Source organism: Typopeltis vanoorti, chromosome 5, assembly GCF_054136105.1.
Source record: "Typopeltis vanoorti isolate ZY-2024b chromosome 5, IOZ_Tvanoo_1.0, whole genome shotgun sequence".
In the NCBI taxonomy this organism is placed as follows: domain Eukaryota; kingdom Metazoa; phylum Arthropoda; class Arachnida; order Uropygi; family Thelyphonidae; genus Typopeltis; species Typopeltis vanoorti.
This window is the reverse complement of record NC_143553.1, coordinates 67,698,226-67,716,704: the sequence shown is the minus strand read 5'-3', so window position 1 is coordinate 67,716,704 and position 18,479 is coordinate 67,698,226. Positions and strand designations below refer to the sequence as shown.

The 18,479-nt window shown below is 35.5% G+C and overlaps 1 protein-coding gene across 2 annotated transcripts in view; it reads left to right on the top strand.

The window, feature by feature from the left end:
• Positions 1–18,479, top strand: part of NSD (Nuclear receptor binding SET domain protein) — a 442,610-nt gene that overhangs the window by 107,825 nt on the left and 316,306 nt on the right. For both annotated transcript variants that reach the window (XM_090392494.1, XM_090392492.1), the window contains exon 4: positions 4,507–4,630. In XM_090392494.1, the coding sequence (XP_090248620.1) occupies positions 4,507–4,630 (124 nt within the window). The remainder of the gene's footprint in view (positions 1–4,506; positions 4,631–18,479) is intronic.

Below are 18,479 nucleotides of genomic sequence, written 5' to 3'. Positions count from 1 at the left end.
GCACTCAACAGAGAAGCACTTGCGATCATAAAGTTCAGATATGGTGAAATTATCAAATGGATAATTTGATAGTTATAGACATACATCTTTGAGTTGCTGTTGGCACTTTTTTAATTGTTACTTTTTCAGCATAAGAGGATCGTAGAACAGGTGTAATGGTGGCCAGCTTTCTTTTTGCATCCTGATATGTTATGTTTTGTTCCGTTTTAATTTTTTGTATCTTTTTCATCTTTCCATTTCTGACATGCGTGAGAGTATGCTGGATGATCTCCCTGACAATTGACACATTTAGCTTTTTTTTTCACAGCAAGATTTATTTTCATGTTCTTTACTACCACATTGGACACAGGTAGTAGAAGCACGACAGGCAGTTTGGGCATGTCCATATCTTTGACATTTAAAGCATCTCAGCAGGATAGGGATGTACATTCTAACAGGACAGCTGAGATACCCTGCTTTTACAGATATCGGAGGCCTAGGTGTATCAAAAGTAAGGATGATGTTCTTGATTGAGACCAGGTGACCATTCCTGCATATCAGGATGCGCCTCATGCCCGTCACTTCTTGATCTTTAAGCTCTGAACATATCTCCTCATTAGGAACCTCAAGGAGATCCCATTCTGATATCATTCCTCTACTAGAATTGAGTGTTCTGTGAGGTGTTACTGCAATTTGTATTCCACTCATTGTCGTTGCTCTCTGTAGTTTCTCAGAATGTTGTTTGCACATTGTTTCCATGAGGATATCACCAGAACGCAATTTCTTGACAGTTTTGGGGGGTCCTGTCAGTTCTTCTAAACCTTTTTGGATAAAGAAGAGCGACATTTTCCCAATTGGTTTTTTACCTGTTGCACGAATTATTAAAAAGGTTGATGCAGTTATGTTAGTATCAGATATCTTTTGTTTCTTACTTCTGTTTCCATATGCTGTGTCTATATTGTCAGTACTTGGTTGGGACTTTGTTAGGGTCCCTGAACCATTTGAGGATGAAGAGAATTTTTAATTCGCCGCCAGAGCTCCCCATCCACCACAGAGCCACATATGGACGCCCACTACCTGGCAAGCAAAGACTGCGCTCAGGAGTGGAACGCCAGGGCTACCCTGGATGCTCTATTGGCACTGCTGCAGGTCTAGGATTCCGACCATGGAGTGAGAGACTTACTTCAACACCGTTGACCCTTGCAGGTAAGCCCACTAGCTGATTGATTCTGACTGGGCCATCCAGGACCACCCGTCTTGCCGAAGCAGGAGCCAAAGTAGTTCAAGACTACCAGGATCCCCCTTTCCGGATGTCCACGTGTTGCACCGCAAGGCATTGAATCCCAGTGATGGTGGTCTGGAAAAAGGATAGTGAAAAAGACTCAGGAGAAGTAGAACAAAGAATACGGGAAGAAAAGCAAAGAAAAAGATGAAGAATGAAAAGGGCCAGTACCATCACTGGGAGGTCCCCTCCACCACGAACAGGTGCTCCACATGGAGGGGGGACCAAGGGAAAGCCGATTGCGGAATTCAACGATCCGTTTTGTGGCCAAGCTCAAACTTTCGGAGGCACAACTCAGAACAGAAAGATTTAACTCGTTTTCAGCTTCTCGCTCAGTCCTACTGTTTATCTCTTGATGAATACGCTACAAAATTAGCCATTTTGCGAAGAGAGATTTAGTGATTTTTATACCCAACAGTCTTGTTTACATTTATTTTCAATGCCATTCAATGTCAATGCTGCCAAAATGCCAGGCTCAGTACAAATGGAGCTGCTTGAACTCCAAAACAACTCTTCTTCGAGAGGGAAATTGTTCAATGTGTCCTTGCTTACATTTTACAAAGACTACATTTCTGAGGACGCATTCCCTAATCTTTGCCGGCATGATTTGAAGATGTGTGCTTTGTTAGGAAGCAGATACTTATGTGAGCAGTTCTTCTCCAGAATGAAGCATGTGAAGTCCAGGACAAGAACTCACATTACGGACCAACATCTCAAGAATACTCTGCACATAGCGATTTCCAACATTGATGCCAACATTGACAAGCTGGTCAAGGAAAAGCATTGCCTAGTTCACCATTGACATTGTAAAAAGTGAATGTTTTTTCAAGTATTGATTGTATTTACTTATCGTGAACCCATCTCTTACCTATGCTCTTAAAGCTGAGTTTGTTTATTTTTATAGGATTTTATGTAAAGTATCAAATGCGCAGCGTTCCTTGTGAATCGAAAGCATCTTACAATTCTAAATACTGCAGTATAGCATAGTGGCCTGTGGACTTCATTGAAATTTTTAACGCGTACCACACTGTCTGAAAGGTTGAAGACCCCTGATGTAGCAGTTATTCTGTTTGATTAGAGTCCTAAAGATTTGTACTGGGTTTATGTTTTTGAGTATAACGTAAATCATAAATAGTTGAGTTTAAAATCTCTGATTATCATATCAGGTTTAATGTTACTGTCCTTCATAGTGTGTTTCATATAAATGATAAAAGTGGAGGTAGTATGCATCTTTGTCTTAAACCTCATGTTACATCAAACCGATTATCTGTATCCCCCTTCAATTCTGACTGCTCGTAACTTGGGTATACTATATACCGCTTTGTACACCATCTCATTTACACATAATTGTAGTTACAGAAATTTTTATCTTGTTATATAGTTTTTTCCAGATTTACAAAACATAATTAGATTTTTGTTATATTTGCATGATATCTTGAATGTGTATCTTATAATAAAAATCTGACCTGACTTCAGTTTGTTCTTCTCCAGGTTTCTCCTTCAAAATTTTTTTTATTGTTGTCTCGAATATGCTTGCATAAATCTTACTGGGAATGCTCAAAAGAGAAATTCCTCTGTAATTCTCACATTAGTTTTTTTTATATAGATGGGCACTACAAGAGCTCTGGAGTTATCTGGAATTGACCTGTTGACCAAGCCTTCTGAATAATGAGTATAACCCCTGTGAAATTTTTATACTTCTACATTTGAGTCTTTCTTATCGAATTATCTGCTCCAACTCCTTTTTATTTTGAGTTTCTGATGCCTTTTTCTAACATAATGTATTGATAAGTAATTTTGATTGTGCTGAATAGTTGAATTCTTTCTACCGCTCTTCAGTTACTGCTTGTCATTTAAGTCTTTAAAATTACTCCAGATATCTAGAATATCTTCTTGGTCTTCATGCAAGCATCTCACTTTTATCATTCTTGATTCCTTTTACTCTAATCTTTCCTCCATTTCTGAGTTTTTTCAAAAGCCTCTAGAATGTCTTATCACTTTCATAATATAACTGATCTTCTTTATTTTATTTTTATCTTTTTCTCTTAGGCACTTGCTTGCAAAAAACTCCTGATATGATTTTTTTTCTCTCTCTCTCTCTCTCCACCCTCCATAACTTCTTCAATCCACCATGAAATTTTGTTTTTTTTCTCTCTTTGCAGATGCATGAATAAACTTATTTGTCAATTTTTGCTCATTTGAGGTTTTGCAGTATAATTCACAATGCCAAATGAATGAAATAAATAAGAAATTTATTTGCATATATTTTGTTTTCTAACTAGCATTTTCAGGTCACAACTAGTTTACCACTGTATACAATCACTGACAATCAGTTATTAGTGGGATCAACTGAATATTACAACTGACACAAAAGAAACTAAAGTCTTAATTGATGTCCTCTACTCAGATGAATGTTTACATATGAAGCCAAGTTACAGATAAGTTTGAGCTGGTTTTAAAATGACTGTCTCTCAGATATTTGGAAAATTAATATAGCCATGCTTAGTGAGGTTTAAGGAATGATTCAGTGCTACTGCTCCCCCAAATAAAAAATAAAAATAAAGCTCTGAATTCTAATGACCTCCTTGTAGCATAATATCTAATCCTTTGAAGGAGGTACCTAAAGTGTGGTCCTGCCAGACCCGACTAGTCATAATAGTGGTAGCTATGTTCCCTGAGGCTGATGTCAACAGATCTTCCTTGTTCATAGTCACTTCACGGGTGCAAGGCACTTCTCTCTTGGATGTAATGCAGGATAGGTTTGTCCTTCTGGGATGATGATTGCTAATTTTATTTGTGGTTTGAATGTGCTATGTGAAACCTATATTTATTAATAACTATAGCTTTTTTCAGGTGTGTTCTGGATATATGAGATTAATGATATCTTTGTTGTGTATTTGGGTTAAGGGATATTTAATATTTTATATATTATATAGGGATTATAGCCACCGGCTAAAAATGTGTGGCAGAGGTTGGTAATTTCAGTGGAGAGTTATCTTATTGGGAGAGATAGACTAAGACCATGAGGCTAGACTGTTTTTTCATTGTATCATACTATTATTCTTTTTAAAGTTGTAAATTAAGGTACCTCAGCATCATCTAGAATTTTTGTTATAAAAATGCCAAACTTTCCTTGCAATCAGATATGTAATGTTGACAGAATTGAACTTGTTATTCTTCAGATATTCCATTTCAGAATAGGAAGGGGACTATTGATATTTATAACTGAAATATTTATTTGTTAGCCGTCACGTCGTGAGGCCTGGGATATAGCTGTGGAAGAAGCAGAAAGTGCATTTCAGATGACACGAACAGAAAGAAAACAAAACCTTACATTTGAGTATATTAGTGATGACAATAAGGAACCAAGTATGTATTTAATTACCTTCCGATTTTGTATAGCACATTTTAATTCCTAATCTAACTATGTGTTATTGTCTGTATATAATATACAGTTTTAAATTTCTTTGTGAGGAGGGCATTGCATTTTCATGATCAATTGTCACCAGCTTCTGTAGAATCATCAAATTCCAGATGGGTTACCTGAGGTGGGGGTGGATATAGAGGATATTATAATGGTACTGCATGAAAAGTTTTCATCATTACTAAGTTTCTATCAACAATTTCTCCTCCAAATTAATATGCAATGACTTTAGTATTATATTTCAACTTTATAAGACACCTAACAGCATCGACCCATCTAGATCTTGGTCTTCCTCTGGTTCTTTATAGATTTGTGGCCTCAAATGCCTGTTTTGCTAACCTTTCCTCTTCCATTCTATTTAAATCATCAAGACCACCTCAGCTTACATGTTCTTGAATGTTAACAATGTCATTTTCCTTTTTAATATGATTCTGCCATTGATACCACTGTTCTCCAATAATCTTTCTCAAAACTCATATTTGTGGTCTCTGATGAAGTTTTATTTCTAAACTAGCCCGGTGATGTATAAGTTAAAATTGGTTTGAGCACTGTCTTCAGTACATCTGGTTTAATATTTTGACTAATTTCTCTCTTATTCCATATAAATTTATTCATTTCTTATTTCTATATATAAATTACTCTCATCACTAAATATTATAATATTATAATCACTAAATATTGTGGAGAGGGGGGAGAAAGGACCTGCAGGCCAGAAGGGTAACGAGTGTGGTAAGAAAAGCAAAAGTGGATTATGAAAGAAACTTAGCCATGCAGGCTAAAGAGAATCACAAACAGTTTTTTCCAATACGTTGTATGTAAAAGAAAAAATGTATACGGCAAAATGATTTTAAAGAATGCCGATGTTAGGGAGGTAACCGAATCAGTTGATATAGTGGAATTACTGAGTGAGCACTTTGCAAGAGTATTGCAGGAATGAAGAAACCAACAGCTTATAAGGGAATTGTGATGAATGAAGTGGAGGTGAATAGTCTTTATTACAAAACCTCAATGTCAATACATCTGTGGGATTAGTGGTATACCAGCTCATGTCGAACGTGAAGTGGCTAAAGAATTGTCAGTACCCTTGACCATTTTGTTTAATTTGAGTCTCGGGTCTGGGTTAGTCCCAAGGGGCGTGGAAGGAGGGGAAAATAGTTCCACTGCATAAAGGAGGTTCCAAGACTGATGTTGTAAATTACTGACCGATTAGCATATCAGGAATCATTGTCAAGGTCTTGGAGAGAATAGTCAAGAGGAGAATACAGGAATAGATAGATGAAAATGGGATACGGTATGGGGGATAGCATGGTTTTGTGAAGGCTAGATCATGCCTCAGTAACTTGCTCACGTTTTATGACACAGTGACGGCTGAACTGGATAAGGGTAATGGGTTTACAGTGATCCTACTGGACCTTGCTAAGGCCTTTGACAGGATACCACATGGAATTCTGATCAGTAAACTGCAGCATATGGTGACGGATATAGGGTTGGTGAGATGGAGAGATATCAGAGAGTGGTTTATTCAGGAGTAGAGTCCAAAAGATGGCCTGTGACTAGTGGTGTGCCGCAGGGTTCTGTTCTTGGACCACTACTGTTTAATTTGTTCATTATCGATAATAGGAAATGATCTGAGAGGAAGTGTTCACTTGTTTGCTGATGATGCAAAGTTCAGTAGAGCAATAGTGAATGCACAGGATGTCAAAATTTTACAGAATGATTTGGAGGACTGGGCTAAGGAGAATGGATGTCAATTTAATGTGGCAAAGTGTAAGGTTATGCAATTTGGAGTGAAAAGATTAGCAGCAGTATACCACATTGGTGGAACTGTAATCCAGGAGATTAACGAGGTCAGTGATTTGGGAGTATTGGTGGATAGGGAGTTGAAGTTTAGTGAGCACATCGCAAAAGTGGCTCATCAAATCACTTGGTTGCTGAAAAATACTTTGACAAGCAGAGACAAACAGGTTATTGTTTCTCTGTATTGAGCCTTTATAAGACCCTATCTAGACTATTGTGCCCAGATTTGGGCGCCAGGGTTTCTTCTTGATGGGGAGGAGTTGGAGAGGATTCAGAGACGAGTGATCAAGATGATAGCAGGTCTATGGAATGAACCTTATGAGAACAGGTTGAGGATTTGTAGAATGCAGAAATTTGCTGATAGGTGGGAAAGGGGCGATATGATTGAGTCATTCTAATTACTGAAGGGGTTTCTATAAGATTAATTCAGAAGATATTTTTGAGAATAGGACTGATGGTGGGAGGACTAGGGGCCATCCATGGAAGCTGGGCAGGAGTGTAGTTAGCAAGGGTGTTAGAGCTAGGTTTTTTACTTGGTGAGTGGTGAATGAGTGGAATAAGCTGCCAGAGTCTGTTGTGGGTGCTATGACTGTAAATGAGTTCAAGGCGAAGTGTGATAGATACTGTGTGAATGTTGAATAGTAGTTCTTGACATGATGTTAGGGCCTTCCTCGATGAGTCTAAGGACTCCTTGGAGTTGTCTGTTCTAATAATAATAATAATTATGCCTAAGTAGCCAAAATGTTTTACTTGTTCTATAGATTCTCCATTTGGGATATAATTGATGTTTTCAGTGTGTCTACCTATTTTCATTATATTTGTCTTTTCAACGTTGATTTTCATGTCAAATTTATTAGAGCAGTTATTCAGTTTAGCTAGGGAATCCTGCAGATTGTACTGAATTTATTTAGGAATATAAAATCACCTTACAGGTGATTTTATACTCCTGAATAAATGCTGTAATGATCAAATGCTGTAAGGTGAAGAACTAACGTTTATACAGTAGACACCACTTATTGTGATCACTTTGGGACAGTCGCTTTTCAATAACAATGACTGGCTGATAACATTAAGCAAAGGTTAAAAAAGTATTTGCATCATTTATTCCAATTTATTATTATGAACATAATTTAATTTAATTTATTGTTATAAACAATTTTTTTATAAGCAAAACATAAAATTTGTTTTAAAACTTATCTAGTGTTGTCTGCCATGTCTTTGAATATAGCAGTTCATGAATAAATTGCTCATACTTAATACCTTTCAAATCCTTTCTTTCATGCTTACATGGTGATCAGAATACATTTTGGAAAATTATGGAGACAACTACTGTGTTGGAGTAAAACTTTAGTTTAATATAAACCAAAATGCACACTCAACGTTTCGACCTTCATGCCAAGGTCATCATCTGGAGCATACACAGAGACAAGCTGCACTACAATGTACATGGTTTGTTAAAGTTACTGTGAAACTGGAAGTACAATCCCTATACATAAAAAAAAAAAAAAAAAAAAAAAAAAAAAAAAAAAAAAAAAGACATATTAAATATAACAATTTTGGTGAAGCAGACCTCTCAGATCACGTTCTCAACACCCTGCACCAAATTGATTGGAAAAGTACCTATGCTTTACAGCATACAAAAACCTGGTATGAAAGAAAATTTAAAGAAGCCTGTGAAATTCTGATTAATCTCACCAATAATGGTTGCATAAAAATTCCAAGAATTTGGATGGCACATATTCAGCCTACTTAGTATCTAACATCAAGCAATTTTCAGTTTTTTATTGGAAACTATCCCATACCAATTGGTTGAAATTTATATGTATAACTTCCTTCTTTTTTTTTATAATATATATATAAACATGTTGCTCTCCAGCCCAATTTAATTTTGTAACCTAATAGATAATAATAAGAGGACTCTAGCTTTGATATAGTAAAGTTTTTTTTATTTTATTTATTTTTATTTTATTTTTTATTATTTTTTTTTTTACCAGAGGTCGCCAATAATTGTTATAACGGTTGGTCAGTAACTTTAGCAAACCATGTAGATTGTAGTGCAGCTTGTTTCTGTGTATATATTGTGTATGCTCCAGATGATGACCTTGATATGAACGTGAAACGTCGAGCGTGTATTTTGGTTTATATTAAACTAAAGTTTTACTTCAACACGGTAGTTGTCTTCATAATTTTCCAAAATGTAAATACCTTTCGAATTTTGTCGCTCTGTGTTGCACACCGTGATGAAGTATTCGTAGTGATTCTTGCATCTGTGCATTGGTTGGAGGAGCTTCTAAAATTAGTTCTTTTATATTTGTATTAGGTTCATTTTCTTCTATTATTTAAAGTTCTCATCGTAAGCAGCTTGACATATTTCCGACACTGTCATTGTAGCCACCCCTTCAACGTTGTTATCATTATCCAACCAATATTCAAATTCTTCTTTTGACACACCGTCTGGAGTTTTATCAAAAATTTCATTTGTAAGATATTCAAATTCTTTGGAAAAAGTTTCAGAGTTTGTCTTAAAAATCCACCTTTTTTGAAAGCAGTTTTCGATAGTCTTTGAGACTTGCTTACATGATATTGCTACCAAATGCAGTGCATCAAGAATGGAAATCTTTTTTTGCAATTGCACTTGTATGAGATTGGTCTTTTATATAATCAAGTTCAGCTATAATTCTTGCACCAACTTCCCTGCGATAATAAGCTTTAAAAGCTCGTATGATGCCTTGGTCACATAGTTGAATTAACGATGTAGTGTTCAAAGGAAATGAAATTACCTCTATGTTCTTTAACGATAAATTGTATGTGTTTGCAGTGCAGTTATCTATTAACAAGACAATTTTTCATTTTAATTTAAGATCCCACTTAACTAATTGTTGAAAATGTCATTAGTCATCCAAGCATTTTCACTAGAACAGTAGTCAACAGGCCAACTTTTGACACCTTTAAAACACTGAGGAGTTTTACTTTTTACAATCACTAGAATCTCTCGTTTCTCACCTTCATATTAGCACAATAAAGAACTGTCACTGGTTCTTTTGAAGATTTCACTCCTTTAGTACAGTACTTTCATTTTTAAACAAATAAGTATGCTCAGGCATTGCACGAAAATAGTCCTGTTTTGTCTCGATTATAAATGTCCTCAGGAGAATATTGAGCAATAATTTTTGGCCACTTGGTCTTAATCCACACATCAGCTGATTAAAAAAAAAAAATAAAAAAATAAATAAAAAAAAAAAAAAAAAAAGCACTTTTTTTCCTTCACCATGAATACGTTTGTACATAATATTCTCTCGCTTTTTCCACAAACCATCCATCAGTTGCGATGAAATTTTCTTTGCACGTTGTTTTTGCAAGTTCTGCTTTTTGATGCATCAAAGGCCCATTAATCGAAGCATTTTTTCATAAACATTACCAAACCAAATTTTTAAGGCTGATTCAACTTAGAGTATCCTTACCAGATCAGACTCTCTTCTGATCCATGTTCTTATTAGTAAGAGCTAAGTTTCAATGTTTGATCTGTTTTTCAAGATCTTATACAAGAGTGGTTGTGAAATTTTTAAATGTACAGCCGCACTACGCTGACTCATTTTGGGCATCTTATCATAGCTAGTGTTGCCAAGTGAAAATTACGAAAAACAGCTAAATCTTTTAAAAAAAAAGGAGCTAAATATAAAAATTTTAAGCTAAAATTTTAAAAGTGGTAGCTGATACTTTTAAGTTACTTACTGTATTCAAGTTGAAGTGATACTTGCATGTAAGTGGCTAAATACATCTTCCATATGGTCTTCTGTGCTTAATTTACCCACGTTTTCACTTAGATTTTCAGCTTTATTATATGTGGCCATCGTCCCAATATTACTCAGTGTAGATGCTGGTAAATTATAGTGTGTACAGTACTTGTTGTTAAGCCTGAGGCCATACTTGACTGACAAAATAGCTGTCAGCATTGGCAATTCCATCTTGTTTCTTAATTTAGTTTTAACTACATTCATGGAACTAAACATTCGTTAAATTTCCGCATTAGAATTTGGCAGTATTAATAAATTTATTGCACACTTAGCAATTTCTTTAAATGGATTCATTCCAGATGCATCTTTATATTCTCGTACTTCAGTCTAGAATAGCTCAGTGTTTTCTATATTTATCCATTTATTTAAGTGGATAGTACTGTACTGGTATTCAGCAAAAGCAACATCTTTTTCTGTTTTCAGCATTATTTCTAAGATGGGAGTAATAGGTTCTTTTATATGTTTTAGCATATTGTCAAACAGAAAAAGAAGACATTCTTCAAATATTCAAGTTTTCAGGCAACCTTTGTTTGAAGCTGTTTGAAGCGACCAAGAAGAAACTATCTTGCTCATCATTTTATGTTATTTTCTTTTGTATCATCAACTCTGAAATTTTTCTTTCAAATCTATAACCAAGATTTGGACTGGGATCCAAATAGTCATCAATCTCTGTCTCTAGAAGGTCGACTGTGGATGATGGTAGCACTGACATATTAGCAATAGAGTGAATCAAAAGAGAAAGGTCTTCAAGATAAGCAGCATACAAAGAGCTGTCAATCAGAAAAAAAATTTGTTGAATTTCTTGCTATAATAAATGATGGCCATTCCTAAAATCTTATTCACTGTGATATCATTCGATTCGTCTATTAGCAAGCTGAAATTTTCATCTCCAACGTCCACAATTATATCTTATTCAAAATGCTCACTTAGAATATTCTTTACAATTGCGGAGCACTTAGTTCGGCACATTTTTACCTTTGACATAATTTGACTGTATGGGATGATATTTTTCCAAAGATCTACTAGATGATCGCAACTGTTGATTGATGAGTGACAACAAAGAAATAATGGTAACCTACCTTCAAAGTTCGCAGTCTCATCAGACTTTTTCACAAGCATATTTGTAATAGGAACAGCCTTATATGGAACTGCAGCAAGATGTTTCTTAGTTTCGCTATGATTTACAAGCTGACAATATTTAGCAGCTATATCACATCTGCAAAACTTACAGCGGCCTTTTGTAGTGTCACCAGGAACTTCACACAACCATCTACTAAACATTCCCATTTGCAACCACTCCCTCCTAAATTTTCGCTTGTAAGCTTTATTTTTCTCTTTGATCATTTTTGAAGAAGGGTATACAACTCTTTACAGCAACGAATTACGATCAGTCTTTGAAAACTTCCCACTCACTATCATAACTACCAACCAGAATACTGTGCAAAGACTAACTTGTAGCGGTGCTATCAACTTTAAAATGACAAAATGGCAGACTGTTAGGCCACGTGACTGACTGACGTCATCATGCATTTGGAACGTGTACAATGCTCGTACCAAACGTACAATACAATTCCTTATCAAATGTGAACATCTGGAAAACTTAAAACAATTTATTTAACAGTAAATTATAAAAACAACTAAAAACTGAAACTAGTTCTGAAGGAGCTAGGTGCTAGATTAAGATTTTTGGAGCTAGGGAAAAAAAAAAGAGCTAGATCTAGCTCCAAAATAGCTAAATTGGCAACACTAATCATAGCACTCCAAAATTCTTTGCTTTTCTTGAAAAGATAAATCTTTGTTTTTTGCTTGCTTCTGCCGTAATGCTAAGGACTATTTTAACGAGCACTTTAAGTCAAATTCACGTACTGAAAGAGAGCACGAAAATAATTCGGAAAAATCACAGACTGTATTTATTTCCCCCCCCCCCCATTTGCCTGGAGATATACATTTTACAGGAAGAGTAAGATTAACAAAAAAGTCAGGTTTTGACAGATGTTCTTTGTCAAATTTCTCTCTCATTAACCCTTAAAGTTCTTATTTCTGAGATGCACAAGGCTAAACATTCGAAGATTTTGATAACAATAACCAGAACTTTGATTATATAGGCGGATTATTTTTAATCCATTTTAGATGGTGTGTTTTGGACTGATTGATTTTAATAACAATAGCCGATTGATAATATTATCTGCGATCAGAATAAGCGGATTCTACTGTATTTCCAAATTCGATATCAGGTTTAATGCCACTTTCCTTCATAATGTGTCCATACGTGAATAACAGTAGAGATATGTGTGCACTCTTTTTTCGCACCTGATTTAACATCAAACCATCTTTCTATACTCCTCCAGTTCTAAATTGTAACTGCTGACTTGTATATCAAATATAAACTATGTATTGCTCAATATAATGTCTTATTTACACCATATAATTGTAGCATTTATAACAGCTTTTGTCTTGGCATCTTGTCATGAGCCTCTACCCGGTCACTGTTATGTATTCCGTGATTTCTGAACAATTTTTTGTCTTAAAAGGGAAAATCAGAAACCAACACCCTCTGTTTATCTCCTGAGCCCAGATTGTTCTACTCCAAGTTTCCCCCTCTACAGTTTTTCTTATACCCTTTTCTCATGTATAATTGCATAAATCTTACATGGTACACTCAGTAGGAAAATTCCTCTGTAATTCTCGCATTGTTTTATTTTCCTATTTATAGATGGATACTGTACGAGCTCTGCTAAAACAACTGGAATTTACCCTCTGACTAGGCCTTATGCAGTGTGGCCATTGTAAAACTTTTATGCCTCCATATTTGAACATTTTTGGTTGCATATCATTTTAGTCCAGCTGTCTTTCCACATATCAGGTGTGTGATGGCTTTGCTATCTCATGTACTGATATGTACTCCTGATTGAATATCCCTAGAATATTTTCTATCACTTCCTGTTTTATTTAGCAGCCTAAACTAAATAAAGCCACTCAAGATATCTCAAATACATTTATCTTCACTATAGCTTATTTCTTTATCCCATGTTATTCCTCTAAAATAAACTATTATTTTTATGGCTAATATAGTTTACTTTTGTTTAGGAGTGCCCTTTTTTTACAATCACTGGCTTTTTACTCAAATCTTACGGCCTTACTGATGTGTTATAAAATTAATATGAAGAATTATATAGGAGGAAAATTCAGACATAACTTTTTTGATGTTGGCTGTCTCCTTATCCTGGCGATGGGGTAAAGTATGTGGGGGAATTATTTGAAAAAAACCTAGGTTTTTTTATATGTATAATATTATAATTATTAAAGGTGGGTAGAGAGCATTTGGGAGGGGGGGGGTGAGAGAAGGATCTGAAAATAGAAACTTTTTTGGGGGAAGAGGATGGATTGATGGAAAAATGTCAAGGGTGGGAATAACGGGGTGTGAGCCGTTTCAACAGTGTGTTGTCTTAGGAAATTAAGGGGGAAGTGGAGGCTATGTCATGTTGGCTTGATGTTTGTGTTATCTTCTATTGGTTGGAGTCATGACTTAATTTTTATGTTATGGAGCTTCCAACTTCCCCTACATAATTTTTGAGAGTCTTGAATGACTGGTCAGAATCATTTGGCTAGTGCCATATGCATCAGCAGTGTTGCAGTTAGTCTCCTTCTCACTTGGAACAGAGCCCAAGGCCTCTCTCCATACATCAGATACCCCCCCCCCCCCCCTTTTTTTTTTTTTTAAACTAGTTGGACAGTTATCAAAATTTTTAATCCTACTTACTGTCCATATTTTGTCTTATATAAAAAATTTCACTCATTTCAAATCTTTAGTTTTAAATAATAATAATTTCATGGTGAACTTTGATGTCAGCTTTTTATTTACAAATATCTCCCTTTCTGATACTTTAACATTTTCCCCTCCTCCCTGACATCATTGATCTCTTCAATTTTGTCATGATCTCTTATATAAACGTGTAGAGGATAGTACAGCAATGGGCTTTCCTCTTCTAGCCACTTTCTGTATAGAGCACTTTGACAAACATGCTCTTGGTACTGCCATTTTCTTAACTTCTATCTCCCCCCACCAATATGGTATTATTAAAAACCCTTGTCAACAGAGCCTCTGGCCTCCAACTTCTGTTCCAAACAGACTTCCCTCACAGCTGACGAACGACTCCTTTATTCGCCACAGCTTCCTGTTCAATGACTACAGTGCCAGAATTTTAACAAAATAGTAGTTGGTCCATCTCATCACATCCCTCACAGACTACAGCAATATCATTAATATTTCCTATAGCCAGAACGTTAAAAGAAATATAATCTTTGCACTGCTTTCGAACCTTATTGAAGCTACCCCTTCCCCTATTCTCCTGAGGATCCACTCCCTCCCCTCCCCTCTTTGTTTCAGCTGTTTACAAGGTTCCTCATTCTTTTCAGCTTATCTTATGATGATCAAATTGGAAGATCTGCCAGTGTCTGCTTGGAGAACACAAATACATCTGCTGCCACTACTGTGGTCAGTCAGGTGTAGCTGACCATGTCTTGGATATACCTTGCACAGAATCAAATGAAAAAAAAAGAAAAACACTACTGTGAACTGCATCAATAAAAACTCAAAAGATTTTTCAGCAGGATTTTTAAAAAAAAACAGCCTAATGTAAATAAATCTGGTTGCGTTAAACTTCCCAAGATTTGGGAAACATTAATCCTTAGGCCTTCCACCTATCATCTAAGGCTAGCCAACTGCATTCATAGAAGGTATCTCTCTTAGGACTTTAGTCCTCTCATCTAACTTCTTCCACTTACTGTTTTGTGCTTTTGTGTGTTAGTACAATTTTAATGATGTATCACTGAAGATGTCTCTAACAGAGATGAAATAATTATCAGTAAACCTGTGTAATTATTTTTCCGTGCTGTATTCATTCTATTAAATCTAATATAAGTGTAAACCAGCACTTAAGCTTTAATATTAGTCTGTAAATATGTTGAATTTTGGCTTGCAGAAGCATTTGCTTTAATTTTGCACAAGTTCAAATGGTACTATTCTTTCATCTTTTTAGCAAAGCAGCTGATTTAATTTGCCTTTTTTTTTTTTTTAATTTCTTTTTCAAATTGTCATGTGTGGTGTAATATTATCACCATGGATATTATCTCTAGAAAGGCTTAATCCTCTCATGCATAAGGTCCTCATATGAGGACACACATATTTTCCCTCATAATAAGTATTCATTCATAATTTAGTGCTACTGTATGCATGTAGTCCTCATCTAGGGAGACCAAAGTGTTCTTAGAAACTACACCAGATGGCAGAAGTTTCAATAGAGTTACAGGAACACCAATCTCTCTGCAGTGCATGGTGGTATCAAGGAGGAAGTGAAAAGCTGCTGATTTGGTGATTTTATGAGTCTTCTGGAAAGGTTAGTATAGTTTTATATATATTGTTATACCTTGTAGATAAAGTGTGAATATTTAATTTGTTCATGTTTATTACCATATTCATAAAACGAACTTGAAAACATGAAGACAATATTTGTAAGGTAATTATGCAGTAAATAGCTTGAGGTTAGAAAGTTCTTGTACAATATATTTGATTTTATTTATTTTATTTTTGTAAACATAAATGAATAGTGTGTTAATTAGCATTATCATCTCTTTTACAGATGGATAACCAAATGCCAGGTCCATCAGGCATAATAAAGGCCTATTACCACAAGAGACTTACTGAAGAGGAGATTGAAAAACTGTTGGAGGAATCTGAAGATGGTTTGGAGCTGAGTGATTCTGATGATGATCCTACAGAGAGTGACAGTTCAAGTGAAGACAGTGATGTTCAGTGTTCTTCCCCCTGTTGGGCAGACTCGCAACGTTCAAAGTTCAGCTAGCGTGCAAAATACAGCTGTTGCTGGTCATATGCCATTGCAGAGACAACCAGTGTGGTTTAGTGAGAAAGATAATCCCTTTGCTGGTACTGAACCACAGTTTAGAGGAAAACACCAAGTAAATATTCACAGAGAGGGCCCTGTAGATTATTTTTCACAGCAGTTTCCAGATGAATTGATGGATGAAATTGTGAAACAAAACTAATCTGTATGTATGCCGTAAAGGCAAAGATAATTTACCTTGGAATTGTACTTGTCATGACATACATAAAATAACCACGTGCAAGGCAATTTGGTTTTCTGAACATGGACTATGCATAGATGTTATAGCTGATGCTATGTCAGTGAACAGATGGGAGGACATAAGGCAATATTTGCATCTTGTTGATTCAGACACAATACCTACCAACAATAACGACAAAGCAACACGTATAAGACCAGTGCTGCAAAAGTTTCATGAAACATTCCATGCTGCTGTCAGCCCAGAAGAATTTCAAAGTGTAGATAAGATGATGATTCCATTCCAGGGATGTTCACAACTCAAACAATACTTACCTAAGAAACCAAAAAAATTGGGTTTCAAAATGTTCGTGAGGGCAGGCATTTCAGGCTATGTATATTGTTTTGATCTCTATGTAGGTGCAGATCCGGGAAGACAAAATTCAGACTCATTCAGTTCAAGTGAAAATGTAGTACTTAGGCTTTGTCATGATCTTGCTGGTAAGAACTTCAAGGTATATGCAGACAACTTTTTCTCGAGCATCCCCCTAATTAAGAAACTAAAGGAAGATTATATTTATTATGTGGGTACATGCAGAAGAAATCAACTTCAAGGTGCTGAAAAATGAAAAGGATGGGACGAGGAATTATGTCAGTTCCCACATCCCCTGATGGCATTACTGTCACTAGATGGGTTGATAACTCAATGGTACATATGGTATCTAGCCACTTAGGAAAGGAGCCTGTCAGTGTATGTCAGAGGTTCAGCCGGAAAGAAAAAAAGTATGTTGAAATTCCACTACTTCGCAGCATAGCTGTTTATAACAAACATATGGGTGGAGTGGGCATGGACTCTCTTGTGGCTTTGTATCGAAATGATACCGGGAACAAACGATGGTATATGAGAATTTTTTACCATATGTTGAACATACATTGTTTGTAATGCACGGATCATTTGGAAATGGGAAGAAAAAGAAAAATTGGATTTGTTGGTACACAATAAATAACGGAAAAAACTCACGTAGAAAGATTATTTATTAGTATAATTTTCGCTTGTGTGTCACAGGCATCTTCAGTACATTAATAGTATAGTTTAATTTTAATTTTTAATTTTAATAGTATAATTAAAATTAAAAATTAAAATTAAAGGCGAAAATTATACTATTAAATAATCTTTCTACGTGAGTTTTTTCCGTTATTTATTGTGTACCGATATGTCTACTCACGGTTTACCTCTTTTAAAACTTATTGGATTTGTTGGAATTCAAATCAACAGTGGCAACTGCTTTGATATATCATGGTTTAGCTCAGGTAGGTACAAAGAAACGAGGACGCCCTTCAAGTCAGACACCACCATCATCGCTAAAGAAATGCAAAACTCACTCTGTGCCACGTGAGAAACATTTTGACAGCGGTGGACACTTCCCAAAGAAGACAACAGGTGCTAATGCAAATCATCGCAGAGATGTACACTGCAAGAGTAAAACAAGATACATCTGTGGTGAATGTGAGGTTCCAATCTGTCCAGAATGTTTTCAGTCTTTCTATACAAAATGAGGCAAAGAGAATAAGACTATTCTTGATTTACATAACTTTACTGCAAATTCTAATTGTTCTACTTTTTTGCATGTACCAAGTAATCCAAATTTTGATCATTCATGCAGTGTTTCAGCAAAATATAAATTGTTTATGATCTGTTTTGTCATACTTGTAATGTCTTTCAATGAAAATAAATTCCTCAGTCTAAGTAATTTCCGTAGAAATATGTATGTAGTCCGTTGCGTTAGTGCATTATATCCTCAAATGAGGACATCTTTTTTACATATACAGGACATAAATTTAGTAAAATTAATGAATTCATGGTAATACTGTAAGATTAAATGGTACTGTATCATGCCATTATAATTTTTTATAAATGAATATAAAAATTCATGCTCGAGATGGTTAAAATTGGCAATTATTTGAATTATTTAATGGTATTAGCACACAGCCACAAGGATGGAATATGATAATTCATTTGGTGTCAGGAGTCTTGAGAAAGTGTTATTCAGTGAAAGTTTGGAAGTCTATGCATGTTGTTTGTTCAAGTAGCTGAAGAAGGTGTTTAAAGTTGGGTAGCTGTGTGG